Raw genomic sequence first — 21,664 nt, forward strand, 5'->3', positions numbered from 1 at the left:
TCTGTATTATGAGAGGACTAGAGTTTGTCAGGTACGGTGCAATGCATTTTGAACACAACTAAAATAAAATTACGAAACTATTGACGATTCCCGCTTACGAAGCTGATTTATACACTTTATAGCTTAAAAGGAATGTAGAATAAAGGACAAAAGATTTATGTAGATGAGATAAAGTTAGACCATTGGATATATAGATGACCTATCTTGTAAGAAAAAAATAGGAACCTTAGCGGGTGGAATGGGGCCTAAATTAATTGTTCGTTTTGAAGAAATGAATTTAAAAATTAAAGAATTATGACCAAAAGTCTTGGTTTTGTTTCTTTCACGGGAGACTTGGCTTTGTTTGGAACTAATGGAAAGTGGGGGAAAGAAAATGAGAGAGAAAATGGGAGGAAAATTTCACTATTTACAAAACTTGAAATTTTTATTTTCTCTCCAATCCAAACAATTGGAGGGAAAATTTTTAACTTTCTTTTCTTTTCTCTCACCTTCTCTAAGTTCCAAACAAAACCTAAAAGTGAAGTTCAGTATGAAATCACCCAAAATGAGTTAATTCGTTCTAAAAAGTTGGACATTTTCACTATTTTAGCCCAATGAAAAAATTGTCAGTATCTTTTAATCCGTATTTAATAAGTAATATGGATCTTGTTTGATAGATTTCAATTAGTTCTACTAAACAAAGTTTTGAAAATCACATAAAATATTATGAATTAAAAATTTAGACAATTTAAAAATTGCATACAATCCCGAAAGTGTCTAACATTATGGGAGAGAGAGAGTAACACTTTAGAGGTTTTTGTAACGATCTGTATCAGTTAACCTGCTAACACTTCGCCCAACCACGTGGCTCAAAAAACTAATCTCAAATTATATAGTAGGTGGTCAGAATCACTTATATTTTTCATTCCTTTTCCACAGTTTCCCGATCTGGGAAGAGTGGGTGGGTTCTCACAGTTTTGAACCTGAAATCTTAAAGAATGAACAAACCCTCTCAACTCTCAAAACCTCAGCAAACAGGCCAACCCCTTCGGTTTCCATCAAACAGTATCTGTCATGATAAATAGGGCAACAGCAACTCACTTAACTTAAAGTGAACAAAAAACAAGAAATAGAAATCACCTTTCAATTATCCTTTTGTAACATTCAAATGCCTCAAGAGTTGCAAAAAAGAGCAGAGGAAAGCAGAAACAAAAACATCCATTTGCACACCCTCCCACCAGTAAGTACTAACATTTGCCTTGTGTTGTTTTCTTGGTTTTTATTGCCTTGTGTTGTTGAACAAATGAACACCAAAATCAGTACACCCTCCTCCTCTCTCAGACCCCCAAGTTAAAACAACAATTGAAGACTACACCCAGTTCTCTCACAATTTTCTATACAATTTCCCTCTCATTTCACATTCAAAATTCTGAACATATAATAAAACATAGTACAATGCAACTCTTTCACATTTCCTTTATGCGGCTTCAACCAGATTTTGTTCAAAAAAAATGAATGATGTAACAATCTTTTGCTTCGGCTATACATAAAAAATCGATCGGTCATCACCTCCTCTTTGCTAATTGGAATGTCCTCTTCAAGAACTCATTCGCGGCTTTGTCCTTCCTATGGCACAAGACCCTTAGTATCGTATTTGGATCCGATCTATTCCATTTACCAGTCGTGGGAGGCATGGGCAGTTTTTGCCCTACGCCCACGACCCCAATCCCGCTCGCTTCACAAGCCACGATGCTGAAATCCTCCACGAGTTGTTCCGTGGATTGTCCCATCAACGCCACCACCCCTTCCACCGTCTCAGCCTCTCTCTCCACCACATCCTCGACTATCAACCCTTCACCGCACGTGCAAAACACCTTCTTCAAACTGTCAAAGTCCTCCTCGATCATCTGGTGATCCGTCCTTGAAAAGATCCGTGAGCTTCCACCAGCCAGCAGAACCATGAGGAAGGCCTCGAAAGAGGCTCTCATGACTTCTTTAATCGCCAGCGGCTGAGCCCTGTCAGTGACAATGGCACCCAAGAGAGTGAGGTTTTGCTTCAGAGTTCGCAAAGCTGGTTTTATGCGCGAGTTTTCAACATCGACAAAATACAATGTGTCGTAGAATACAGAACTAGAGTCTAAAAAGATTAGACGGTAGGCAGCAACTTCCGACACATGCTGAGTAGCGGCTTGAATGCCCGAGCAGGCAAGCTCAAAGTAGGAGGAGGAACTGCCAGCATGCCTACGGTTGGTGTACCGGTGGCGGGTTGAGGGAATCACGCGAGGGGAGAGAGAGAGGGTTTTGTCGAGCGAGTGGAGCTGGGTTAGGAGGTAGTGTAAGGTGTTGAGGCGGATGTAGAGGCGTTGTGTTCCGCGGCTTGTTGAAGGGCGTGGGTGGTGCCCTTCGTTTGATGCACTCAGATGTGCATCGTCCACTATGACACTGCAAGGGGTAGCCTTTCGCCACAACTTGGTGAACTTCGAGTCCCGGTTGCATCGAGTCAGAGGAGGAAGAGTTGGGATGTAACTCTGTTTTGATCCTGAAAAGATCCAAAAAGAATGAGTATCCAAGATCACAATACTGTTGTTGGCTTGCTGCTGTATTTGGATCTTGAATTTGTTGAAGAGATTTTTGTGTATCGAGAAGAAATTCTTATATCTTCTATTTTCTCTTTACAAATCCCTCGACAAACTTATGATCCAAACACGGCTCAAGGAATGTTTGAGAGGCGGTTCTTCTTACCGCATGATGCAACAAAGGTAGTGTACTCGCGCAAGAGATGCTCCAAGCCGTCGGCAAGATCATGAACTATATCCTCAGAAATGCCTAATGGAATTTCAAAGAAGGCGTTCACAGTTTCTTTGGCATGAGTCATTAGCTCCACAGATGATTGTGCATATGGCTCAGTTTTGGATTTGGGGTTCCATGTCTGGTACAAAAATATAGCAAGATCTTACTCTCATAGTACTCAGAATTCGTATAAAGTTAGCATAATTAAACAAATCAGCAATAGATCAACTCTAAGAAGCACGGACACATCTACCGGCCTCGTGTATCCATGTCAAACACGTACACGTGCAGACACGTGCAAAACAAACCCAAGTACATGTCCGTTTTCGTTACTATATTTTGTCAATTGGAAAAGCCAGAGACGTGTGCACATGTCGCCAAAAAATGTGTCATAACATTTTGCAAAAAAACAGCGTGACCATGAGTCCGTGTCCGTGTCCGTGTCTGTGTCCGTGCCCGTGCTTCTTGTGATAAACTTACTTCAGTTTTAGCAGTTTATTTTTTATGCCAATCAAAATTATTAGTAAAACTTACTTCAGTTTCTTTTGCTCTCTGGAGGCACTCCTTCCCTTTCTTCAACCTCTCCTGCATCCACTGTTTCAACAGGTTAAATATGATTGAATCAACTTCGTACGGAACCATCTCTCTAACAATGGCTTTTCCCCCATCTTCACATTCAGCAGAGTCCTCAACCACCATTTGCACCAGCACCTTTTCCAGCTTTCCGGCTCTCTGCAATACCGATATTGTCTCATTTGTGAGAGGTGACGCACCGGCCAAATATTGCCTCAATAAGGTGCCATAGCAAGTGTGGAGTGTCACGGCTGCAACTCCGGCTGCGATCGGGTGCCATTTCTTGAGCACAGGGCTAAACACCACCTTCTCCTTCATGGCTAGTTCTTCGGTCTCTCTTGCAAGATTAATGAGGGCCTCGGCCACTTCTTGTACTTCAAATGTGATGCCATTGTAATTCCCTTTCTCTAGCAGCTTTTGTTCATACACCAAAGGACCAACAGAGAGAACATCAAATACATGTATTAAGCTGAAAATTAAATGGTACTAACTTACTCCCTCCGCCCCGCAAAGTTAGACACTTCTGGGAATTCCAAATTTTAAGAAAGAAAATTTAAAGTACAATGGAAAGACAAACTTCGAAAAATACCCCTGTGTAGCTCTGTACTATGACCAGTACTTGAATATTTGAAATTTGGTGCCCCATTTTTGGCCCTGATGCAAAAGGTTTTGGCGCTAAACAAGTGTACTTTATCCAATTGAATTGGTCGTCTCTTGTGCAAAAGGAAAGGGTAAAATGAGAAATTCACCAAGTTTTGCTATTGACTTTTCAAACTAGACAAATATTATGGGACAAGAAAAACACAAAAGTGTCTAACCTTTTGGGACGGAGCAAAACAACAACAAAAAGATGTAAGTACACCTCACCTATGTGGATTGGCCCCAAAACAAGTAACCTGCTAAATGTTTCAAAGTGAACACATAACTCCTCACAGTTTGGACCAAGGCTACAAACATTTAACTTTAAAACTATTGACAGAATCAAAACATGTATGTTATAAACCAAAATTCAATTATTGATATACCTATTCATATCCGATCAAACTGATTTTTTGCGTGCATATACTACTTTACGAGCTCTACAAGATGAAACGATTCAGATTACAACAATAAACACATGGTGAGACCTACAACGGCTGTTGCAGAAAATCCACGGTTTCCACGGCAGGTGGAAAAAGTTTTAAACTGTGTGGTTACTCTGGGGCAGGGATTAGTGCATTTTTTGGGCCAACACACAAGGTAAAAACTAAAATAACCAAAAGAACAAAATCTCAAAGGAATAAAAACACAAACCTTAGCAAATGCATACTTGAGCGAAGACCGGATATATCGATCCACCTGATTCCCAGTCGAGTCCACAGTCACATTACTGATCACATCCCCAGCTTTCTCTTGATCAACTGCCACAAAACCCACAATATCCTCTTCCAATATCTTCGCGGCCGCAAAAACCAACGGCAAAAGGGTCTCCATCAGCCCAACACTGCCCCTGTGAAACGCCCCGTGATAGCAAAACAACCTCCTCTCCGCCCACTTCTTGATCCCCACCAAGACCGACCCGACCATCTTCGGGTAGGAGTCCTCCCTGTCCCCTCTCTTGGCGTCCCCCGCGACCTCGTTCAGCATGGCCAGCGTCGCGCAGAGCAGGTCCCCCTCTACCTGCCCCGTCAAGATGAAGTTCTGGAACAGAACCCAGGTGAAGCATATGTTGTGAATCTTCTTATTAATCCCCAAAGTAGACCAGGTTTTCTTCATCAGCTCCAGCAACTCGTCCACCTCGTCCAGAACAAGCGTTTCGTCTTTGGCGTCGAAGATGGACCGGAGGAGGGCGGTGTAGATGTGGACGTTGACGGGGAACCCGTCCGCCCAGTGGCAGGTGTCCGTGGGGGAGCCGTCGTGGGTGCGCCAGGAGAGGGAGACCACGGCGTTGCAGAGGGACCGCATGGGCTCGGAGTTTTTGGAGGTGTCGATGGGCTTGGTGGAGGCGGCGGCGATGATGTCGCGGAGGCGGGTGGCGAACTGGTTGGAAGGGTCGAGGGGGGTGGAGGGGTGGAGGAGGAGGCCGTACTCGAGGAGCCTCAGCTGGCGTTTTTGCCATATGTGATATTCGTGGGGGTCGGTGAATTCGGAGGGCTTTAGATGGCGGAGGAGCTCTAATGGTAGGATTATGGTTTCGGCTCGCCGCCCCATCTACAAATATCGAAAACATATATATAAAATAAAAAGAAGAGAGTTATTCATGGAGCTGCTGGAAATAGAATGTTCACGGAGCTGCATAATTTCAACCGTCCGTTTTAACTTTGGACGGTCTGGATTTAAAGAAATTTTATGGGAAAGAGTTTATTTTTTTTCTTAAAAAAGTTTCATTAACATCCGGAACTTAACTCTTTCTTAGAAAATTTCGTTAATATCCGGAGACAGTCGTGATTCACCTCTCTAAACAACTATCAAAACCCTCCGTTTAAAAGATTTTCTAATATAAAAATTCTGAATTTATTTTTTGGGACGATACAAATATAAAGATGTCGTAATTATGATAAACTATGACATTTAAACCTTCACCAAACGATATCTCACCAAAGAAATCTAATAAAAAAATTGATTTCAAAACAAATTGTTCGTACGGAATTCTCTTTCGTTCCCAGGCATAACTTGTATTCATGCAAAAAACAACTAAACATATTACTACAATGATAATGATTTATCTAAAAATTGTTGTTTAATTTAAACAAGACAATTTTCCTAAACATATTTCTTGGTGGTGAATTTTTAAAAAATTGTTTTTGACAAAAACAATACTATTAAGGTACATAAATAACCCGTAACGGTCGAATATCGGCTATGACATCGTGAACCAGTCCGTGAACCAATACGCATGTGATTTTTCATCTCGCCCACATTCGAAACCTTGATATGCATGCATGGAGAACCAAATGTACTACGTACCTGGCCAACAAGAGTTCTCATGAGGGTCTTCCTCAACCGGTTATCGCTCTGCTCCGTCACCCTCATCTGCTGCCTCATGATCTCCGCCGACGTCATCGGCCGCCTCGTCCTCCCCGCCCCCGGCACCGTACTAAATGCCGCCCCCGGACTCCCCCCTCCGCCGTGGTGGTGTGCGGGCGACGACGGCGACGAAGGTGCCGCCGCCCCCACCCCCACCGAGCTCGTCCGCCTTGACTGCGACCGCCGTAACATCTTCAGCCCCAACGCCCTCTTCACCCTGCTCGTCACCGCCATCCCCACCCCCTTCTCCTTCACCGGCGACCCCATCCCGCCGCCTTCTCCGCCGCCGTCCACGGCGGAGGCAGAGTAGTAATTCAGCGCGTTTCGGCCGCCGAAGCCGGGTGAGGACCGGCATGCCGTGAAGAAAATCTCGTAGGCGATTTCGCGGAAGTCGTCGGTGTCGAGGCCTTCGAGAGTTCCGAAGGGGCATGGGAGGTCGATGGGTTCGCCGGCAGCGGCGGCTGTGGTTTCGTCATTATGGTGGTGGGGTTGTGGTGGTGGGTTAGAAGGAATGGTGGGTGCAGAGTCTCGGCGGGTGTGATGGCCCATGATTGTGGGTTTGTTGCTGTGGTGGTCGTGGGTCAGATATCCGGCGGTGGAGAGGGGAGACAGAAGGAGAGCATTTGTCTCTCTGGAAGGAAAATAAGGAGAGACAGAGAGAGAAAATAGGGATGGGTGAATGTAAGTAGGAAAATAGGAGAGAGAGAGAGAGAGAGAGAGAGAGAGAGAGAGAGAGAGAGAGAGAGGGGTTATATTTGGTTGGTTGGTTGGTTTTGCTGTGTGATTGAAAACGAGAAAGAAAAGCGAAAATGGGTAGAGGGATCAAACATGGGCACTAGTCTTCCGACAATTTCTGAGGAATTACTAGTACTATTTCTCAAACAAAAATGTTACAATCACACCCACGTACACACTCAAATAAACATCCAAATATCTAATTAAAATGATTTTCAATATGTTGATGTGACACCCCATAAATCACGCTGGAGCCAAGCTTCGATAGACGTCTGGATAAGTGACCACGTATCTCATATCTTTTCGCAAATGCCAAGTTCAGTGAGGGCGTCCAAGTTTATTATTGAACAACGGCCAAAGCGTACAATGCCCGTTCAATAAAAATTTGTGGGAACTTGGGTGGAATGTTAGTCATTTTTTCACTCATACACAAATAGTCAAAGAAGAGAGCGGCAACCAATTTTTCAAGTTTACAGACAAATTAAACAGTGGCAATCCCAATTTGAGTATCCATTTGGCAAGCGGCCATAGTCCAAGACTCCAAGTGGCCTTAAATTGGACTATGGCCTTCAAATTAAGCGCAAAATTCATCGCTCTCTCAAGCGCTCTCAATTTCACCGTCCAAAACAATTTTGTATAGTTCAAATTTTAAAAAACTCTTCCTAGAAGAGTTTTTTTTTTTTAATCCGAACAATTAATTATCGAGCCGGATGGTGAAATGTTGAGCAGTGAAACAGAGCGGAAAGCGTACAACCACTGTAAATTAGGTATCCATGAATTTGGCAAGCACTTTCAATAAAGATTGAATGTTTACTAACATTAGTAACATATGGTAATGTACCCAACGGACTCTACTCCAGATGCCACTTCCTTCATCCTTCCAGCTGAGAGGTCTACGGTACAAACCTCGCTATAGGCGAAGGTAGTATTGCAATGGTGATTTAGATTTTACACCTCACCCTGGTTTTTACGCGTCACCTTCCATTTTCCCTTAAATAGAGTAGTGTAAGTTCTCCAACATTTAACCTAACTTGTCTTGTACTGGTCCCCTATCCCTAGCAAAATAGTCCTCCCACGTCCCATAGAATTTTTTTTCCTATTTAAAGAACAAGTTACAATAATCTTTCATGAAAATATAGAATGGGAACTGGGAAGATAGTTTGCTTGTATTTTTCAAGATCATCAATATTAGGATTTACTCGAACAAATATATACTGTTCTCACTTACATGTTAAAACAATCTTACAAACACTACGGTCCCAATTCTGGGACCTACGATATTATTCCCACCTTAAAAAAAAAAACAAGGAAAAGGTCGGGATTTGCTCAAGTGTGTAGAGTCACAAACTAAGTGAATAGATGAGCTTTAATTTTGAGTTCATTCTTGATCCCAATCAAGAACCGTAGGAAGCCTGTCCAAAACTTCACGAAGAGACTGATTTCCACAACTCGAACCATGGTCGTAGACTGGTATAACCAGACTCACAGAGCGAAGAGGAAATAAAACTCGCCATTGCGCCCAAGTAACTCAAAAGGCTTGAGAGAATGAGCCAAAGTTGAGTTGCGTCCAGCATGATTTTAGCACGGGGGCAAAAAAAAAAAAATCCCCCAAATGCATATACACTTGTTCTATAAATTTCTCCCCCGGTTTCACCACCTCCTTTGTAAGCAACAAGAGATTGCACTAGATAAAGTGCCGAGGGAGCAAACAACCCAAATATTAACACGAAAAGACAAGAAATACAGGGAGGAAATAAACTAAGCCAAGACCAAACGTGCCCCAAACTCGCACAGTTGCTTTCTCACCTTAAGTCACCGATTTCCACATCACCTCCCCTTCCAGTAATACCAGCCGATTTAATGTCGCAGCCTCCTTTACAAACTCCCTTCTGAAACAAAATAAGGACTAAGCTTCTGTTTTTCTCCAGTTTCAGTTCAGTTGTGTGCCTAAGAGAGAAATGTTGGCCTAGATAATGACTCACTAAACAGGATTGTGTAAAAGCAAATTTGGAAGCAAAGTTTAAATCAAAATTCCGACACTAAATAAATCTCCAAAACAAAGTGCAAATGAATATTCACACCAAATCCAAAGGGAAAAAAATAAGTCGCTGTTCCAAAAATTTAAGTTTTTCCGAGTATTCCATAGTACAGAATCATAAATATATCCCAAAAATGTTTCTAATAGCTCTTAATATTTCCCTTCAACAGCTTGCATTGAAACTCTTTAAAAATTACAAAAAAAGAGACTATTAAACTAATCCGCAACGCAACAAAATCATGCAGCATCTAAACAACATTTTTCATGGTTCATCTATACAAATAAACTATAAAACAAGACCAGCAACCACTGGGGAGGGGTGCCAGGAGCTGATCACATGAATAAGTAGCTACAGAAACTTATCTATATACGTTTGTATAGATTATCCAATCAAGAGAAATTTTATTCTGACAATGACGTAAAAATTAGTCCCATTTAAAGAACAAGCCACTACGACAATGCATTTCTTGTAAATCTTATCCAATATAAATTACGATATTTGCAACCATCAACATTGGCAGCACAGTAGGAAGGAAATCATGTCTCCACAAGGGAAAGAGTGACACTCCTATATAAATAATGATTTGCTATTCCAATTGAAATAGGAATAGAGAGTGATAAACACAGGAAATCAGATGTGGCCAGTTGTCTGGAAACACAAAATGACAATTTACCGGCCAATTACGAGACTACTGTGATTTACGCATCTAATACCCATTGCTAAGGCTCTATACTACCAATAAGCAGCCTAAATGATTTTTGTCAGATTGAAGTTATGAAGATGAGAAATTTGCCTTACTGCTCTAGCTAACATACCGGTTTGCTGTTTGTTCAGCTTTGAAAAATCCATCAGCTCACCACAACCCGAATGAAGAATGTGAGAGATTCCAAACAAGAAATGGGATGATTCCGGAAATATGACTGCCATCATTAGGTCAACTATGACCACTTCAGAACTTGGGCATCTTTCTCTCTCCTGTACAAGACAAGGGCAAATACACAGGGAAATGATTATGCCATTCATTCCAAAGTTCAACTACCACTATGATTATCGCTAGCCATTACGAAGTTGTAGCCCAAGTGGCATTTATGGCTATATCTCAGCTCCTATGTGTCACAAGTACTCATGTAACTTCCTATAACCTGCTAAAAATGGCCAGAGATCAATAACTAAATTCACATCATAGAGAAAAAAAAAAAAATCAACTACACTCAACACGACATAAGTTCAACATAAGCATTGATAGCATACACTACAATAAGGAAAAGCTCCAGAATGGCTAAATAGCACAAGTACTAAGCACGCCGAAATGTAAACTAATCTCAAAAGCAATTACTATAGAAGAGACAAGTCTACTCCTTAAAAGTACGACTAAAAGCAAGCAGAATAGATGGTGCAAACTACTGGGGGTCGAGCAATACAACCAGTTTAATGTGTGGACGACATCCAACAAGAGCCATCCCCTCCTTTCTGGAAGACATGGGACAATAGCCTTGATGGATATCTTCAGAGCAAAAAGGTCCAAAGTCCAAGATGGAATAAAGCCATCCAATCATTGCTGTTGAGCCTGTCGTGTTGGAGCACCACCATAACCACTACCATATCCAACTGGCCCGCCTTGCGAATTTGCCTGAGCTCCATAATTTCCAGAAGCTTGAGAGGTCCATCCTTGATTTCCATACCCTACATTCCCATTGGCATCGCCATAGCTACCTCCCATGTAGCCCCCACCACCACCCTGCATCTCTCCAGCACCACTACCAGGAGCATTGCTATTTGGGACACTCCCTGCGCGCCCTCCAACAGCACCATACGCGGCTTGATTTGCATAAGACCCATCTGACCCACCATACCCACCATAACCATACCCTTGGGCGCCATACCCAGAAGCTCCTCCGCCAGGAGATTGACCCGTGGGTCCAACAGCACCATAGCCAGAGGGAGCCTGAGAGCTCCATGAACTCCGTGGGGCCCCCGGTGGACCACTTCCATAACCAGCACTAGGGACATTTGGGTTTCCGTATCCCGCAGCTCCGGGGCCACCATAACTTCCATAACCACCATAACCCATGCTGTTATTTGAAGGACCATATCCATAACCAGGAGCATTATACCCAGAAGAAGCATAAGGTGGGAACCCACCTCCAGTATTCTGCGATTGCATGTACCTGTTGGAAGAATCCACTCGACCATCATAAGAACCAGAGTTGCCGCCAGAAGCACTGTAACCCTGATAACCACCACCACCACCCCCAGCACCTCCACCCATGGAACGGCCACTGCCACCACCGCCAGGGTTGGAATCTTTAGGCAGAGCACGCTTGACTTCCACTTGCTTACCGTCTAAATCATGGAATGTCTTGTGCAAAACCCTATCGACTGCATCCTCGTCATCAAAGGAAACAAACCCAAATCCACGAGGTCGTTGGGTTTGCTGATCATACATAACTACCACATCCGTCACATTACCATAAGACTCAAAATACTGACGAAATCCTTCCTCGCTCAAAGTAGGTGGCAAGCCTCCAACAAATATTTTCTTGGTCTTGGTTTCTCCGCCACTTCCAAAGTTTCTAGCATTATTATTATGTCCAGACCTGGAGGAAGGCTGTTGTTCACCCCTTGATAAGGCCCTCTTAGCCTCAACCTAAAAAAACAAGAGGTCAAAATAACAAATGGAAAACGTAAAAACCAATCAGTGATCCCTCTAAACTACAATTCAGGCGTACATAAAGAAAGCAAAATATTAGTAGCAAAAAAGGATGTCGGAGTGCACAAATAGGTAGTGTCAAGTGTCAACACATATGTTCACTGGCACTCAAACAAACAAGAAAATAAAGGGAACATCCAATCAATTTTTTTATTTTATTTTTGAACTTCAACATCCGATCAATGTTGAACCACGTTGCCAACGCTTGTGCCTCCACCAAAAACTGGGGTAAGTGGAGGCATGCCTTCTTTCTTTCAAGAATGAAAAAATTAGCAAAACACAGATCTAAGATGCTATAACCTTAACAAGGCACAATTAATACCATTCATCAAACTAAGTAGTTAGAAAACCTCGAAAAGCCAAAACAAGAGACTGTGTAATAGTAACATCTATTAATCTTGTACACTTGCGCATCAACGCCCAACAAAAGTAACAAAAAGAAGAAATGAGTACACAAAAAAGCATCGCAAGATAACGACAAAATGGATCATGAATTGGCCATAAAAACCCAAAGATACAAAACATTTGGAAACCCAATTTTACTATACACCTAATTGATTAACTAAACCATCAATACACATGGACTTATTCATGATAAACTAATGCTAATCCATCAGTCCATCAGTGCCCCGACAAAAATTATACAATCCTGTTACGAGTACCCAACAGAACACCATTCAAAAAAAAAAAAGACTTCGGAAACAAGATAGATATTAATGTTTTTTATGATACTCATTTGCTTTTATATACAAGTGTACATATCTGCCAGAGCATATAAGACCAGACCACCAAAATTCAACACAATTAGCATAGCAGTACCAAAAACCACAGAGACAAAATAGAGTCGTATCCCATATCTGTCTATTTAAGTCTATATAAAATTCTACTATAGCATAACAGACAGGACCAATTCAATCCGACAAAAATAGGATTGGAAGAAGCAAAAACCCCCAAAACCAACAATGAAAAAAAGAAGCATAAAAAAGGTGGATTACATGATTATAAACAAGTGCGACACACTAATACTGTGGTGTATAAAACCACAGGGCTTAAATCCAACAGAAATAGCATTGGAGGTACTTAAAACCCACGTATGAAAACGAATAAGAGAAACATCATAATGCTTGACGCAACTCCTATATGAGCATATATTGCTTATGTACTATGGCATATAAGACCCAACAAAATCAGCAATGGAACAAAAACTCACAGACAATAATGAAGAAAAGAAACATATATGCTGTTTGTATATGTTTATATGAACTAAGCGTACCAAATATAGCACAAGACCATACCCATTAAACCCAAACAGCATTACAAATAAAAAATTCCACAAACAAAAATGACAAAAAGCCCCGTCAAAAGGAGGAGATGAGGCATCATCTCACCATTCTACCGTGATGACAATAGTCTCGTAGAACCCTATCGAGCATCCTAGGATCAAAAAAACTCAAAACCCGAAAAGCAATGTTCTAAAAGGCAGCCGCCTAGGCCGATTAGTCCCTGCCTAGGCGCTAGGTGGTGGTCCGACGCCTAGATGAGACAGCCGACTAATCAGGCGCCTAGTCCCCGCCTTGGCGCTAGGAGGCCGACTAGTCAATGCCTAGGCGCTAGGCGCCCCTTTTCCTTCCAACTAGCGCCTAGCGATTTTTAGAACATTGCCGAAAAGCTTGAATCATTAAACATGCCATTCAGTTCTTTCTAGAAGTTCAAAAGTTAATCTCAAAAACCTTCTTACACTAAAAGATTTGGTCAAAGATTCAAAATACTTTCACTTCCTCGAATTGATGGATCACTAGGTAACTCTGTAATCAATACTAGTTGCAGAAAGGATAGAAGCTACTTTGCCTTTTACTTAGCAAGTTAGCATAAATCTGTACTTCCTTAAAGACTACGTCAAGGGTTTGAGATGGTAACACCACAATAGAACGCAAATAATATGTACATACACACATACTATTTATATACACTCTCCATATACGTGCATAAACAAGGACATATGTCTAATAAGGCATATAAGCACATAAGAACAGACCCAACCCAAAATTGCACGCACAAAAACCCACAAGCAAAAATGAAGATACCATCCATAAAATGGCCTAATCGAGGCATAATTTCACTGTTCTACTGTCAATGATGTGTATCCTGAAGAACCCTATTGAGGATCAACGAAATATTAGATCAAGGGTTGGAGATGATAAACCACAACAAAAAGCAAACAATATGTACATATAAATACCACATTCATAAACCACATGTTTCTACTATAGCATATAAGACCAGACCCATTAGCGCATCTCCAACCATGCTTCAAATCTTCTCCAACCATACTTCAATTTCTTCCTTCAAAATGGAGAAACCCTCTTGATTCTTCCTATGTGGAGACTTCTCCAAAGTATGAAGGTTCTTCATATATATTTACACAATAGAAAGTGTGTAAGTTTTACCATTGTGATCCAATAGTGACAAAATTACTACCATTAAAGACATGAACAATATCTTTAAAATAAGGCCAATGTTGAATATATTTGATTAATGTTAAATAATTAATATTTAAAAGTTTACAGGAAAAATGAGAGATGATTGAGTTTTGAGTGTGTTATTGGAGAGTTCGAATGAATAGTAGCACTCCTCAAGTTCATTTTGTACATGTACAAAAACCCAGGCATACAGATATAGGAATACTATTCAAGCGTTCCTAGTTCCTACAGACACAGTCCATATACGTATCTAAACAAGTACATATATCTACCATGGCTCATAAGACCATACAAATTAAACCCATGAAAAAATACAGTACACGTACAAAAACAAAAATCTCGAAAAGACCCATGAAATGGTGGAATCGAGGCATAATCTCACCGTACCGTGGCATACAAGACCAGACCCATTATACCTACAAAAAATCACATCACAAGAACAAAAACCGACAAACCAAAATCACCAAAAGACACATAAAATGGTGGAATCGAGGCATAATCTCATCGTACCATGGCATATAAGACCAGACCCATTAAACCAACAAAAAAACACATCAAAAGCACAAAAACCCACAAACAAAAACGAATAAAAAGACCCATAAAAAGCCCGAATCGAGCCATAATCTCACAGTTCGGCCGTCAATGGTGTGCGCGTCCTGAAGAACCCTATCGAGGACCGACGGATCTGCAAACACGACGAACCCAAACCCCCTTGGCTTCCCAGTGAGCTTGTCTCTCATGATAACGGTCTGCAAGACCGCGCCGTAGGACTCGAAGTAGTCCTTCAGCTTCTCCTCGGTGGTCTCCCACGAAATCCCGCCGATGAAGAGCTTTCCCTGGTCTGAGTCCATCACTTATTATCTCTCTCTCTCTCTAAGTGAGGGTTTGTGGAGGAAAACGGCTACTGGGTGATGTGAGGAGAGAGAGGGAAAGAGGGGAATAGGTTAAAGTGGGAGGAAAATATAAGAAGGAAGTGGAGAAGTAGTAATCGAAAAATGGACGGATGGGATTGGGTGGGTTGGAGGGTTGAGATGGTTTGGCGGTGGTTGGCTGCTGCGATCTAGTAAAGGATCTGCGGTCCAATCCCAGACCGTGTGAAACAGACGCATTTTGGAAGAATTTTTGTTTATACTCACCGCCACGTGGTACCCCGAACTCTTTTTTCACAACAAAAAGTGTGAAGCCCATACAAATAACAAAAATGATACTCACACATGTTTACACCCATTTTTGGCCAAAATTCAGAAAATCAATTTATTGGTTAAAAGAAGGCCTTGAATGATGGTTTCAGGCCTTGAGAAGCCTTATAAATCGGTCACCTGTAGAATTGGGCCTTTGGAAGAATTTAAAGTGGCCACAATTAGGCCAAATTAAGTTTGGAAAGGCAGGAGAGAGTTTGAAAATTGATTAGGCCACATTAATATTTGGAGCATGGCCTAATTAGTCAAGGCCCAAATTGATTTTTAGATCTAGGCCCATTTTCAAGCCTCGGCCCAACTAATCAAAGCCCGGACTAGTTTTTCAGACCTATCTAGCCCAATAAGGCCAAGATTTGTTTTTCAGGTCTAGGCCCAGTTTTTCGGATTTATTTAGGCCTAAAACTGACCAAGTCAAGAAGGCCATAAGCTGCTTAGTCATGCTTGGTAAGCAAGCTGCTCACAAGCAGCTCAAAGGCCTAGAAGCTTCTCCCTAGCAAGCTGCTCCAGCAGCTCAACCAGGCCTGCGTTTTTGGCCTTGGTGGGCCCCAATATCCCTTTTTTACAAGCATCCATGCAGGCAAGCAACTCAACCAGACCAAGGACACGTGGCAGCCATGCATAGAGACATCCCAAGCAGCTCATAAGCAGGTCAAAGGCCTAGAATGCTCTTGCTGGGCAGACCTGGGTAAGTTGCTTACAAGCAGCTCAAAGTCTGAGTGGACCCCATCCTTCAGCATAAAGCAAGACCAAGGACAGGTGGAGTACATGCAGCCCCTTGGAGCTGTTGGTAACTGATTCATGCAGACCTAAGCAAGCTGCTCACAAGCAGCTCACCCAGATCTGGCTGAGCCTTTGTTTCTCGATTCTTCTTCCATAAGGGGTCAAGATTAGAGGATTTAAGGGCCCGCAAGGGATGCAAGGACCAATAAAAATGGTGAGAAGGCCTGAAGAAGCCTTGGTCTTCATCATTGGTAGGCCCAAAAGACGTTCAGTCAAGCAGTAGCTGCTCACAAGCAGCTCAAAGGCCTGGATGCTGAAGTTCCTTTTACTCTTTTACAAAGATTTATGCAGAAAAGAAAGGCTTTTCAGGCCTTTACCATTTCCTTGGAGTAAAGAGCACGTTTTTATCAAAGAATAGCCTCTCATTGGAGCATTTTGAAGCAGCTCAAAATGGACACTTGGCAGCCATGCATGAAGGCCTGTGGAAGCAGCTTGAACAGCTCAAGACCTGGAACATCTGCCTATAAATACCAGAGTTGAAGGCCTTGGCAAAAGTCCACGACCATCAAAGCCCATGGCTTATCCAAATTTCATTTCATTTATCTTTTAACTATTTTTTTCTTTCGGTCCCCGACCAAACAAGCCCACGGCTTATCGTTCAATTAACTTTACTTTCTAGAATAGTTTGTACTCAATCTAGCCAAGCCTAGATTTTATTTCATTTCCTTGTAATCAAACTTTGTTAAACAGTTAATAAAATCCATTTATTTCTGTTTTAGGCCTTGCTCTACCTTTCTGTCCATTTTTCACACGATTAGAAAATTTTAAGTCCTTAGCCCGCAAAGGCAAACCACGAACCTCCTCACGGTCTCCACCCTTAGGCCGTGCACTTTCGTCCAATTAGAAGTCAGATTAAGGCTTTCAGGCCTTGATACAAATTTGGGCAGCAATCCTGCCCTGGCACGCCCGCATCAGGCCTAGAACTGCACTACTCGCTGTTCCTAGGCCAATTGTTACTTTTTCGAAAGAATCAACACAACAATTCAAACACAACTTACACAACCTCTCACATACATGTGGGCTCCACACGCACTACTATGTGTGGGTCCCACATATATGTGAGAGGTTATGTAAGTTGTTGTATTTGAATTGTTGCATGAGTAGCATCTTTGTACAAATAAAGTAGAGAAGAATTTGGGGCACCGTCCCATGGGTATGAAATAATTACTCTGCATTAAGGGATGATAATTGGCCTAGCATATGTCACATAATGAGCGGGTGTGCGAACATGAGCATGAAAACGTCTTTCGAAAATCTCTCAAACAACTAAAATTCGTGAGTGCGAAGATAAAGAGCGCGAGCGAGGATCTGCAGTCCAAACCCAAAACATATGAAGATGGATTAGGTCAATCTACAAATTCTCATTTCCTCTTAAAGATTACTGTCATTTGAGCTTAATTTGCCTCTGATTGCAATAACGTGTGGACATATTACAGATTATGTGTATGCACACAACTTTAAACCACGACTTCATACATAATTGTGTTCAGAACCGTTCGATGCATGTGAACTCATGCGCATCTAACGGTTTCAAACACTGTTGTGTTTTAAAGTTGTGTGTAGCATTACCGTTCAAAAACACTCTTAGGGTGTACATGAAAGTTCTCCAAATGATCAACACCCAGAACTTGCTACTAATCGTCAAAACTATGGTTCATGATACTCTTAGGTGATCAGTGCGACTGAAAACAATGCAACTTCTTGTTTGTCAAATCCATGAAATATTTTGGTAAGGCGAGAAGCAGAGACAGCATGCCTTGTACAAATGATTCGCAACCCGTAAAAATAGCAATTCCAGAGACAAACAAAGGACGAAAGAGAAGAACCAGCTGTTTTATTACACATGATGATCATACACAGAATACTCATTGATGAAATATATCAATCACAAATCTAATATCGAGACTGACGGTAGAAAATAAGAAGTACAAATTACAGAGTACATACATACGATGGGCACAAGATTGCCACCACCTTTATCTACACAGGGATTCAGCTAAAGTTATCAGACAAATGAATCAAACCCAGATCTCATAGACTTCAGTTCCCGTTCTCAATGCTAAGAAGACTAAAAGGCCGTGAACAAATAATCTACCTTCAGCAAATGGTAGCTTGTTTGTATGAAATATGCCACCTACACTTCAGAAACTGCTGTACTGGTTAACAGGAACCTTTCGTCCATTTTCACAGCGGGAAGTTCAAAAATTCCGCAATCTGTCTACTATAATCGAAATGAAATTGAGGGGAGGGGAGGAATCCCTTTCATTTGTCCACCAGGAGTTTGCCAATGAATTGGTAAAATTGAATAAGGTCTACATTATGGCACATATGCAGGAATCTGAATCTTCATCATCAGAGTCACTCGCATCACTGGAGGCACAGAAAGGAAAACAAAGTTTCAGCAAAGTGTCTATTCGAAAGGTATTCATTAAACTAGACAATCACTTTGCTAAATCACCATCTTCTGAAAAGATTTTCACCTTTAATCTTTCCAGAATAATAAACTGTTCTTTCCCCCCATAAAAAATAATGGATAAAGTGAGCATCATTTATTATTGCTCTACCAATGAGTGCAAAGAATCTCCAGTGAGTAGCAAAAGTTTCTCCGACTATTATAACATCGCACACTTTCTCGAAGCAGTTGTTAGTAATGTCATTCAACACAGCAATATGAATGTCATCACATCAAATTTATAGTTTCACTAAGCACTATCAAAATCAACTTCTACATAACAGGTATGCACACTTACTACGACCGTCCGTGATTAGTTTTCATTTGTGAACAAGCTACATGATACTATCCTTAATTATGCTATTAAACACACATTTTCATGTAAGTAACCGCATACTCATCCCCCCACAGATCACTCATTTGGCTAAACAAGTTCTTCATGCATTTCATTGACAAAAGAGTATAAGAACTCTTTCAGCAGTTGCAGTTGGGACTCATAAAGTGCTTAGGTTTGAGTTGTGACTATTTGGCGTGAGAGGAATTCAAGATGTTTTGAAGGGGTTGAAAAGCCTTTATTTAAAATTAAAAGTTTTGTGGTTAGTAGTTTGTATAGTTGGGACAAGGGAGAGTGTAATCCCTCCCTTGATCATTTTCTAGAGTGGTTTGAGTTGTTCTTTCACTAGGTGGCGTATAGGGCCTTTTTGTATACGGGTGGCATTCCCTTAATGCCTTCTTTAATATAATAATTTACTTATCAAAAAAAAAAAAAAAAGTGCTTAGCATTTTGATATCTCATTTCATGACACTATGACAGTGAAGTCGGAAATATGTAAAGACAGAAAGACCGTGACTTGAAATTAAATTCAAACACCAAGAATGAGAAGCAAAATCAAATGGTGGGGAAAATAAAACAAGTCTTTACAGCACCTAAGCACCAGAAAATTCTGAACCCTTACAACCTACTAGAAAAAGAAGTGCCACACGCACACGCTTAAGCCGATAGAACCGAAGCTGGATTTAGATTACAGACTGCAGATTACTTTTGGACTATATGTCGATTCCAGGACACAGGGAGAGTTCAAGCTGCCCTCCCTGTCAGTAATTACACACGAGAACTATCAAGAGGGCTTAATTCTTAAGTAAAATACCAGAATAACCGTAGACTTTAAAGATAAAACCACATAACTACTTTCACATTCATTTTGAATGAATTTGTGCTCTTTGGCTCTTCCCTTAATAGTTAAGAAAGCCCTTGGTTTTGTAATCTCCAACAGAAGATGCAGCTACAAATTCCAATCCACAGGTGTCTTAAATGTCACATTCCTTCCACAGAGATCAACAAAAAATGATAAATGCTTTTTAACCCAAAAACTGACAACCAAAATGTTATGACAAAAATAAAACAAACCAATCACACAATAGCACTAAGGTTTACATGGTTAGCTTAAATCCTACGTCCAAAGGTGAAGAGCAACTGAGGAATCTCACATCAAAAACCATAGAGCCCCTAAAACCTATATAAAGCAAGAAACCGCAAACCCATTACCTTGGAAAACTCTATTTCAGAAACCGGCTGGACCTATTGGGTGGCAAACTGGTCAGAAACATAACCAGTTCAGGTTGACTCAACCCAAAACACACACTAAAAGAATTGCAAAAGTAGAAACCTTGGTTGAAATCCCACTACCTCTGCTACCTTAGAACTCCGAAAGCATATAAATAGCACAATACCCAAAATATGTACTAAATTAGAACTTTAGATAAGAAATCTGGGTTTTGTATCCAATAACAGCAAATCAGGCCGGATCTACCTGGTCGTAAACAGGTTATAGCCACAATCTATTGAATTTCAGACAACAAACAACACAATAACTTTTTTAATCCATATAAACAAACTGAAAGATCAAAAGTTCTTATAACTAGACCTAAGGAGTTGCAAAAAATGCATTACCTTCTTTGAAATTCCACTACCTCTGCAAGCTTACTCCCATCCTTGTCGTTCCACTGCACCTTCAGCCGCGGCTTCCCCGGACTTTTAGACATCCCACCTCTCCGAGGCGGCAACAACGACACCTTCTCCTCTTCCCCTTCTATTTCTCCATTCAATTGAATTTTTTCCGAGCCTACACTAAGCAAGGGCTTAACTTTGGAGCTACTTTTCACATTACCAAAATCCTTAGCCCTTTTATCCATTGATGATATTCCCTATATAAACCTATTCATACATATACATATCTGTATATATCTACTGTAAAGCTCAACCTAACAAATGGACAAAGAAACTGAACAATGAGCAATTGCTAGAAAAAGCAGTGTCTTTTTTTTCATGGACTAGAAATTTCAAGTCAAAAACCCTAGCTCCAAGATTTGCAGAAATTGAAAGTCAACCCTGATTTGGATTGCTAATCAAGGAAAACCAAGAAAAACAACAAAAACAAGCAACAAAGAGTCAAGGAAAAACCATTATAAAGATGAATTACCCATAACCCACGAATTTCACCGAAAATTAGGCTATTGTTGCGTCCTTGATCGAAATTTCACGAGGAAAATTCAATTAAACTAAAAAGTTGGAATTTTTTGGAATGCTGAACTACAAATAATGCTACTTCTCACAGAGGTAGATGTGATTTCGCTTAATTTCAACAAAAGCCCTAGAATTGATGGAATTGAAATGGATCCGGGAGAGAAAAAGGGAGCGAGCATATGGGAGTTGGGAGTTTTGGTGGGAGAGAGGGATATCGTGGACAGTGGATTTATATAAGTATATGCGTGTGAGAGAGTATTTGTGAGCGTGTCCAATGGTTAAAATTACTATAGCCACTTGCTACTTCTAACACCAAAAAGTGATTAAAAAGTGGTTAGTTGTAAAATGGAAGGGGATGTTGTCAAGGAACACTATGCAAATTGGTGCACATCGATCA

General features: G+C 41.1%; 3 protein-coding genes across 7 annotated transcripts; all 3 read right to left on the reverse strand.

The window, feature by feature from the left end:
• Positions 1-1,358: 1,358 nt before the first annotated feature.
• LOC131316643 (protein unc-13 homolog) lies at positions 1,359-7,043 on the reverse strand. The gene is made up of 5 exons (XM_058346076.1): positions 6,289-7,043; positions 4,636-5,532; positions 3,304-3,756; positions 2,722-2,908; positions 1,359-2,518 (listed from the first exon to the last, which is right to left on the reverse strand). Exons 1-5 carry the CDS (start codon positions 6,895-6,897, stop codon positions 1,545-1,547), a joined length of 3,120 nt encoding a protein of 1,039 aa, XP_058202059.1. The 5' UTR covers positions 6,898-7,043; the 3' UTR covers positions 1,359-1,544.
• Positions 7,044-8,252: 1,209 nt separating this feature from the next.
• Positions 8,253-15,407, reverse strand: LOC131316644 (heterogeneous nuclear ribonucleoprotein 1). 5 transcript variants are annotated; one of them, XR_009197211.1, is made up of 5 exons: positions 14,942-15,407; positions 10,547-11,769; positions 9,938-10,097; positions 8,890-8,969; positions 8,253-8,767 (listed from the first exon to the last, which is right to left on the reverse strand). XR_009197211.1 is itself a non-coding variant. In XM_058346077.1 (2 exons), the coding sequence occupies exons 1-2, from the start codon at positions 15,161-15,163 to the stop codon at positions 10,675-10,677; spliced, it is 1,317 nt and encodes a 438-aa protein (XP_058202060.1). In that variant the 5' UTR covers positions 15,164-15,407; the 3' UTR covers positions 10,345-10,674. The 5 variants fall into 5 exon arrangements, 1 of the variants encoding a protein (XP_058202060.1); XR_009197209.1 differs by having other exon boundaries at positions 8,890-8,972; XR_009197210.1 differs by having other exon boundaries at positions 8,253-9,030.
• Positions 15,408-18,105: 2,698 nt separating this feature from the next.
• Positions 18,106-21,578, reverse strand: LOC131316361 (uncharacterized). The gene is made up of 2 exons (XM_058345696.1): positions 20,695-21,578; positions 18,106-18,661 (listed from the first exon to the last, which is right to left on the reverse strand). The coding sequence occupies exons 1-2, from the start codon at positions 20,934-20,936 to the stop codon at positions 18,604-18,606; spliced, it is 300 nt and encodes a 99-aa protein (XP_058201679.1). The 5' UTR covers positions 20,937-21,578; the 3' UTR covers positions 18,106-18,603.
• Between the last annotated feature and the right edge of the window lie 86 nt (positions 21,579-21,664).

This window comes from Rhododendron vialii, chromosome 2a (genome assembly GCF_030253575.1).
Source record: "Rhododendron vialii isolate Sample 1 chromosome 2a, ASM3025357v1".
In the NCBI taxonomy this organism is placed as follows: Eukaryota; Viridiplantae; Streptophyta; class Magnoliopsida; order Ericales; family Ericaceae; genus Rhododendron; species Rhododendron vialii.

Bases quoted from the DNA above. Each gene is read 5' to 3' on its own strand.
- LOC131316643 (XM_058346076.1), bottom strand. From the start codon at position 6,897: ATGGGCCATCACACCCGCCGAGACTCTGCACCCACCATTCCTTCTAAC. The intron at 5,533-6,288 runs GTACGTAGTACA...CGATATTTGTAG, and splicing joins TGAGAACTCTTGTTGGCCAG to ATGGGGCGGCGAGCCGAAAC. The intron at 2,909-3,303 runs GTAAGTTTTACT...TTTTTGTACCAG, and splicing joins AGAGAGCAAAAGAAACTGAA to ACATGGAACCCCAAATCCAA.
- LOC131316644 (XM_058346077.1), bottom strand. From the start codon at position 15,163: ATGGACTCAGACCAGGGAAAGCTCTTCATCGGCGGGATTTCGTGGGAG. The intron at 11,770-14,941 runs GTGAGATTATGG...TTGTTTTTTTAG, and splicing joins ACACCATTGACGGCCGAACT to GTTGAGGCTAAGAGGGCCTT.
- LOC131316361 (XM_058345696.1), bottom strand. From the start codon at position 20,936: ATGGATAAAAGGGCTAAGGATTTTGGTAATGTGAAAAGTAGCTCCAAA. The intron at 18,662-20,694 runs GTAATGCATTTT...CTGTGCCTCCAG, and splicing joins GTAGTGGAATTTCAAAGAAG to TGATGCGAGTGACTCTGATG.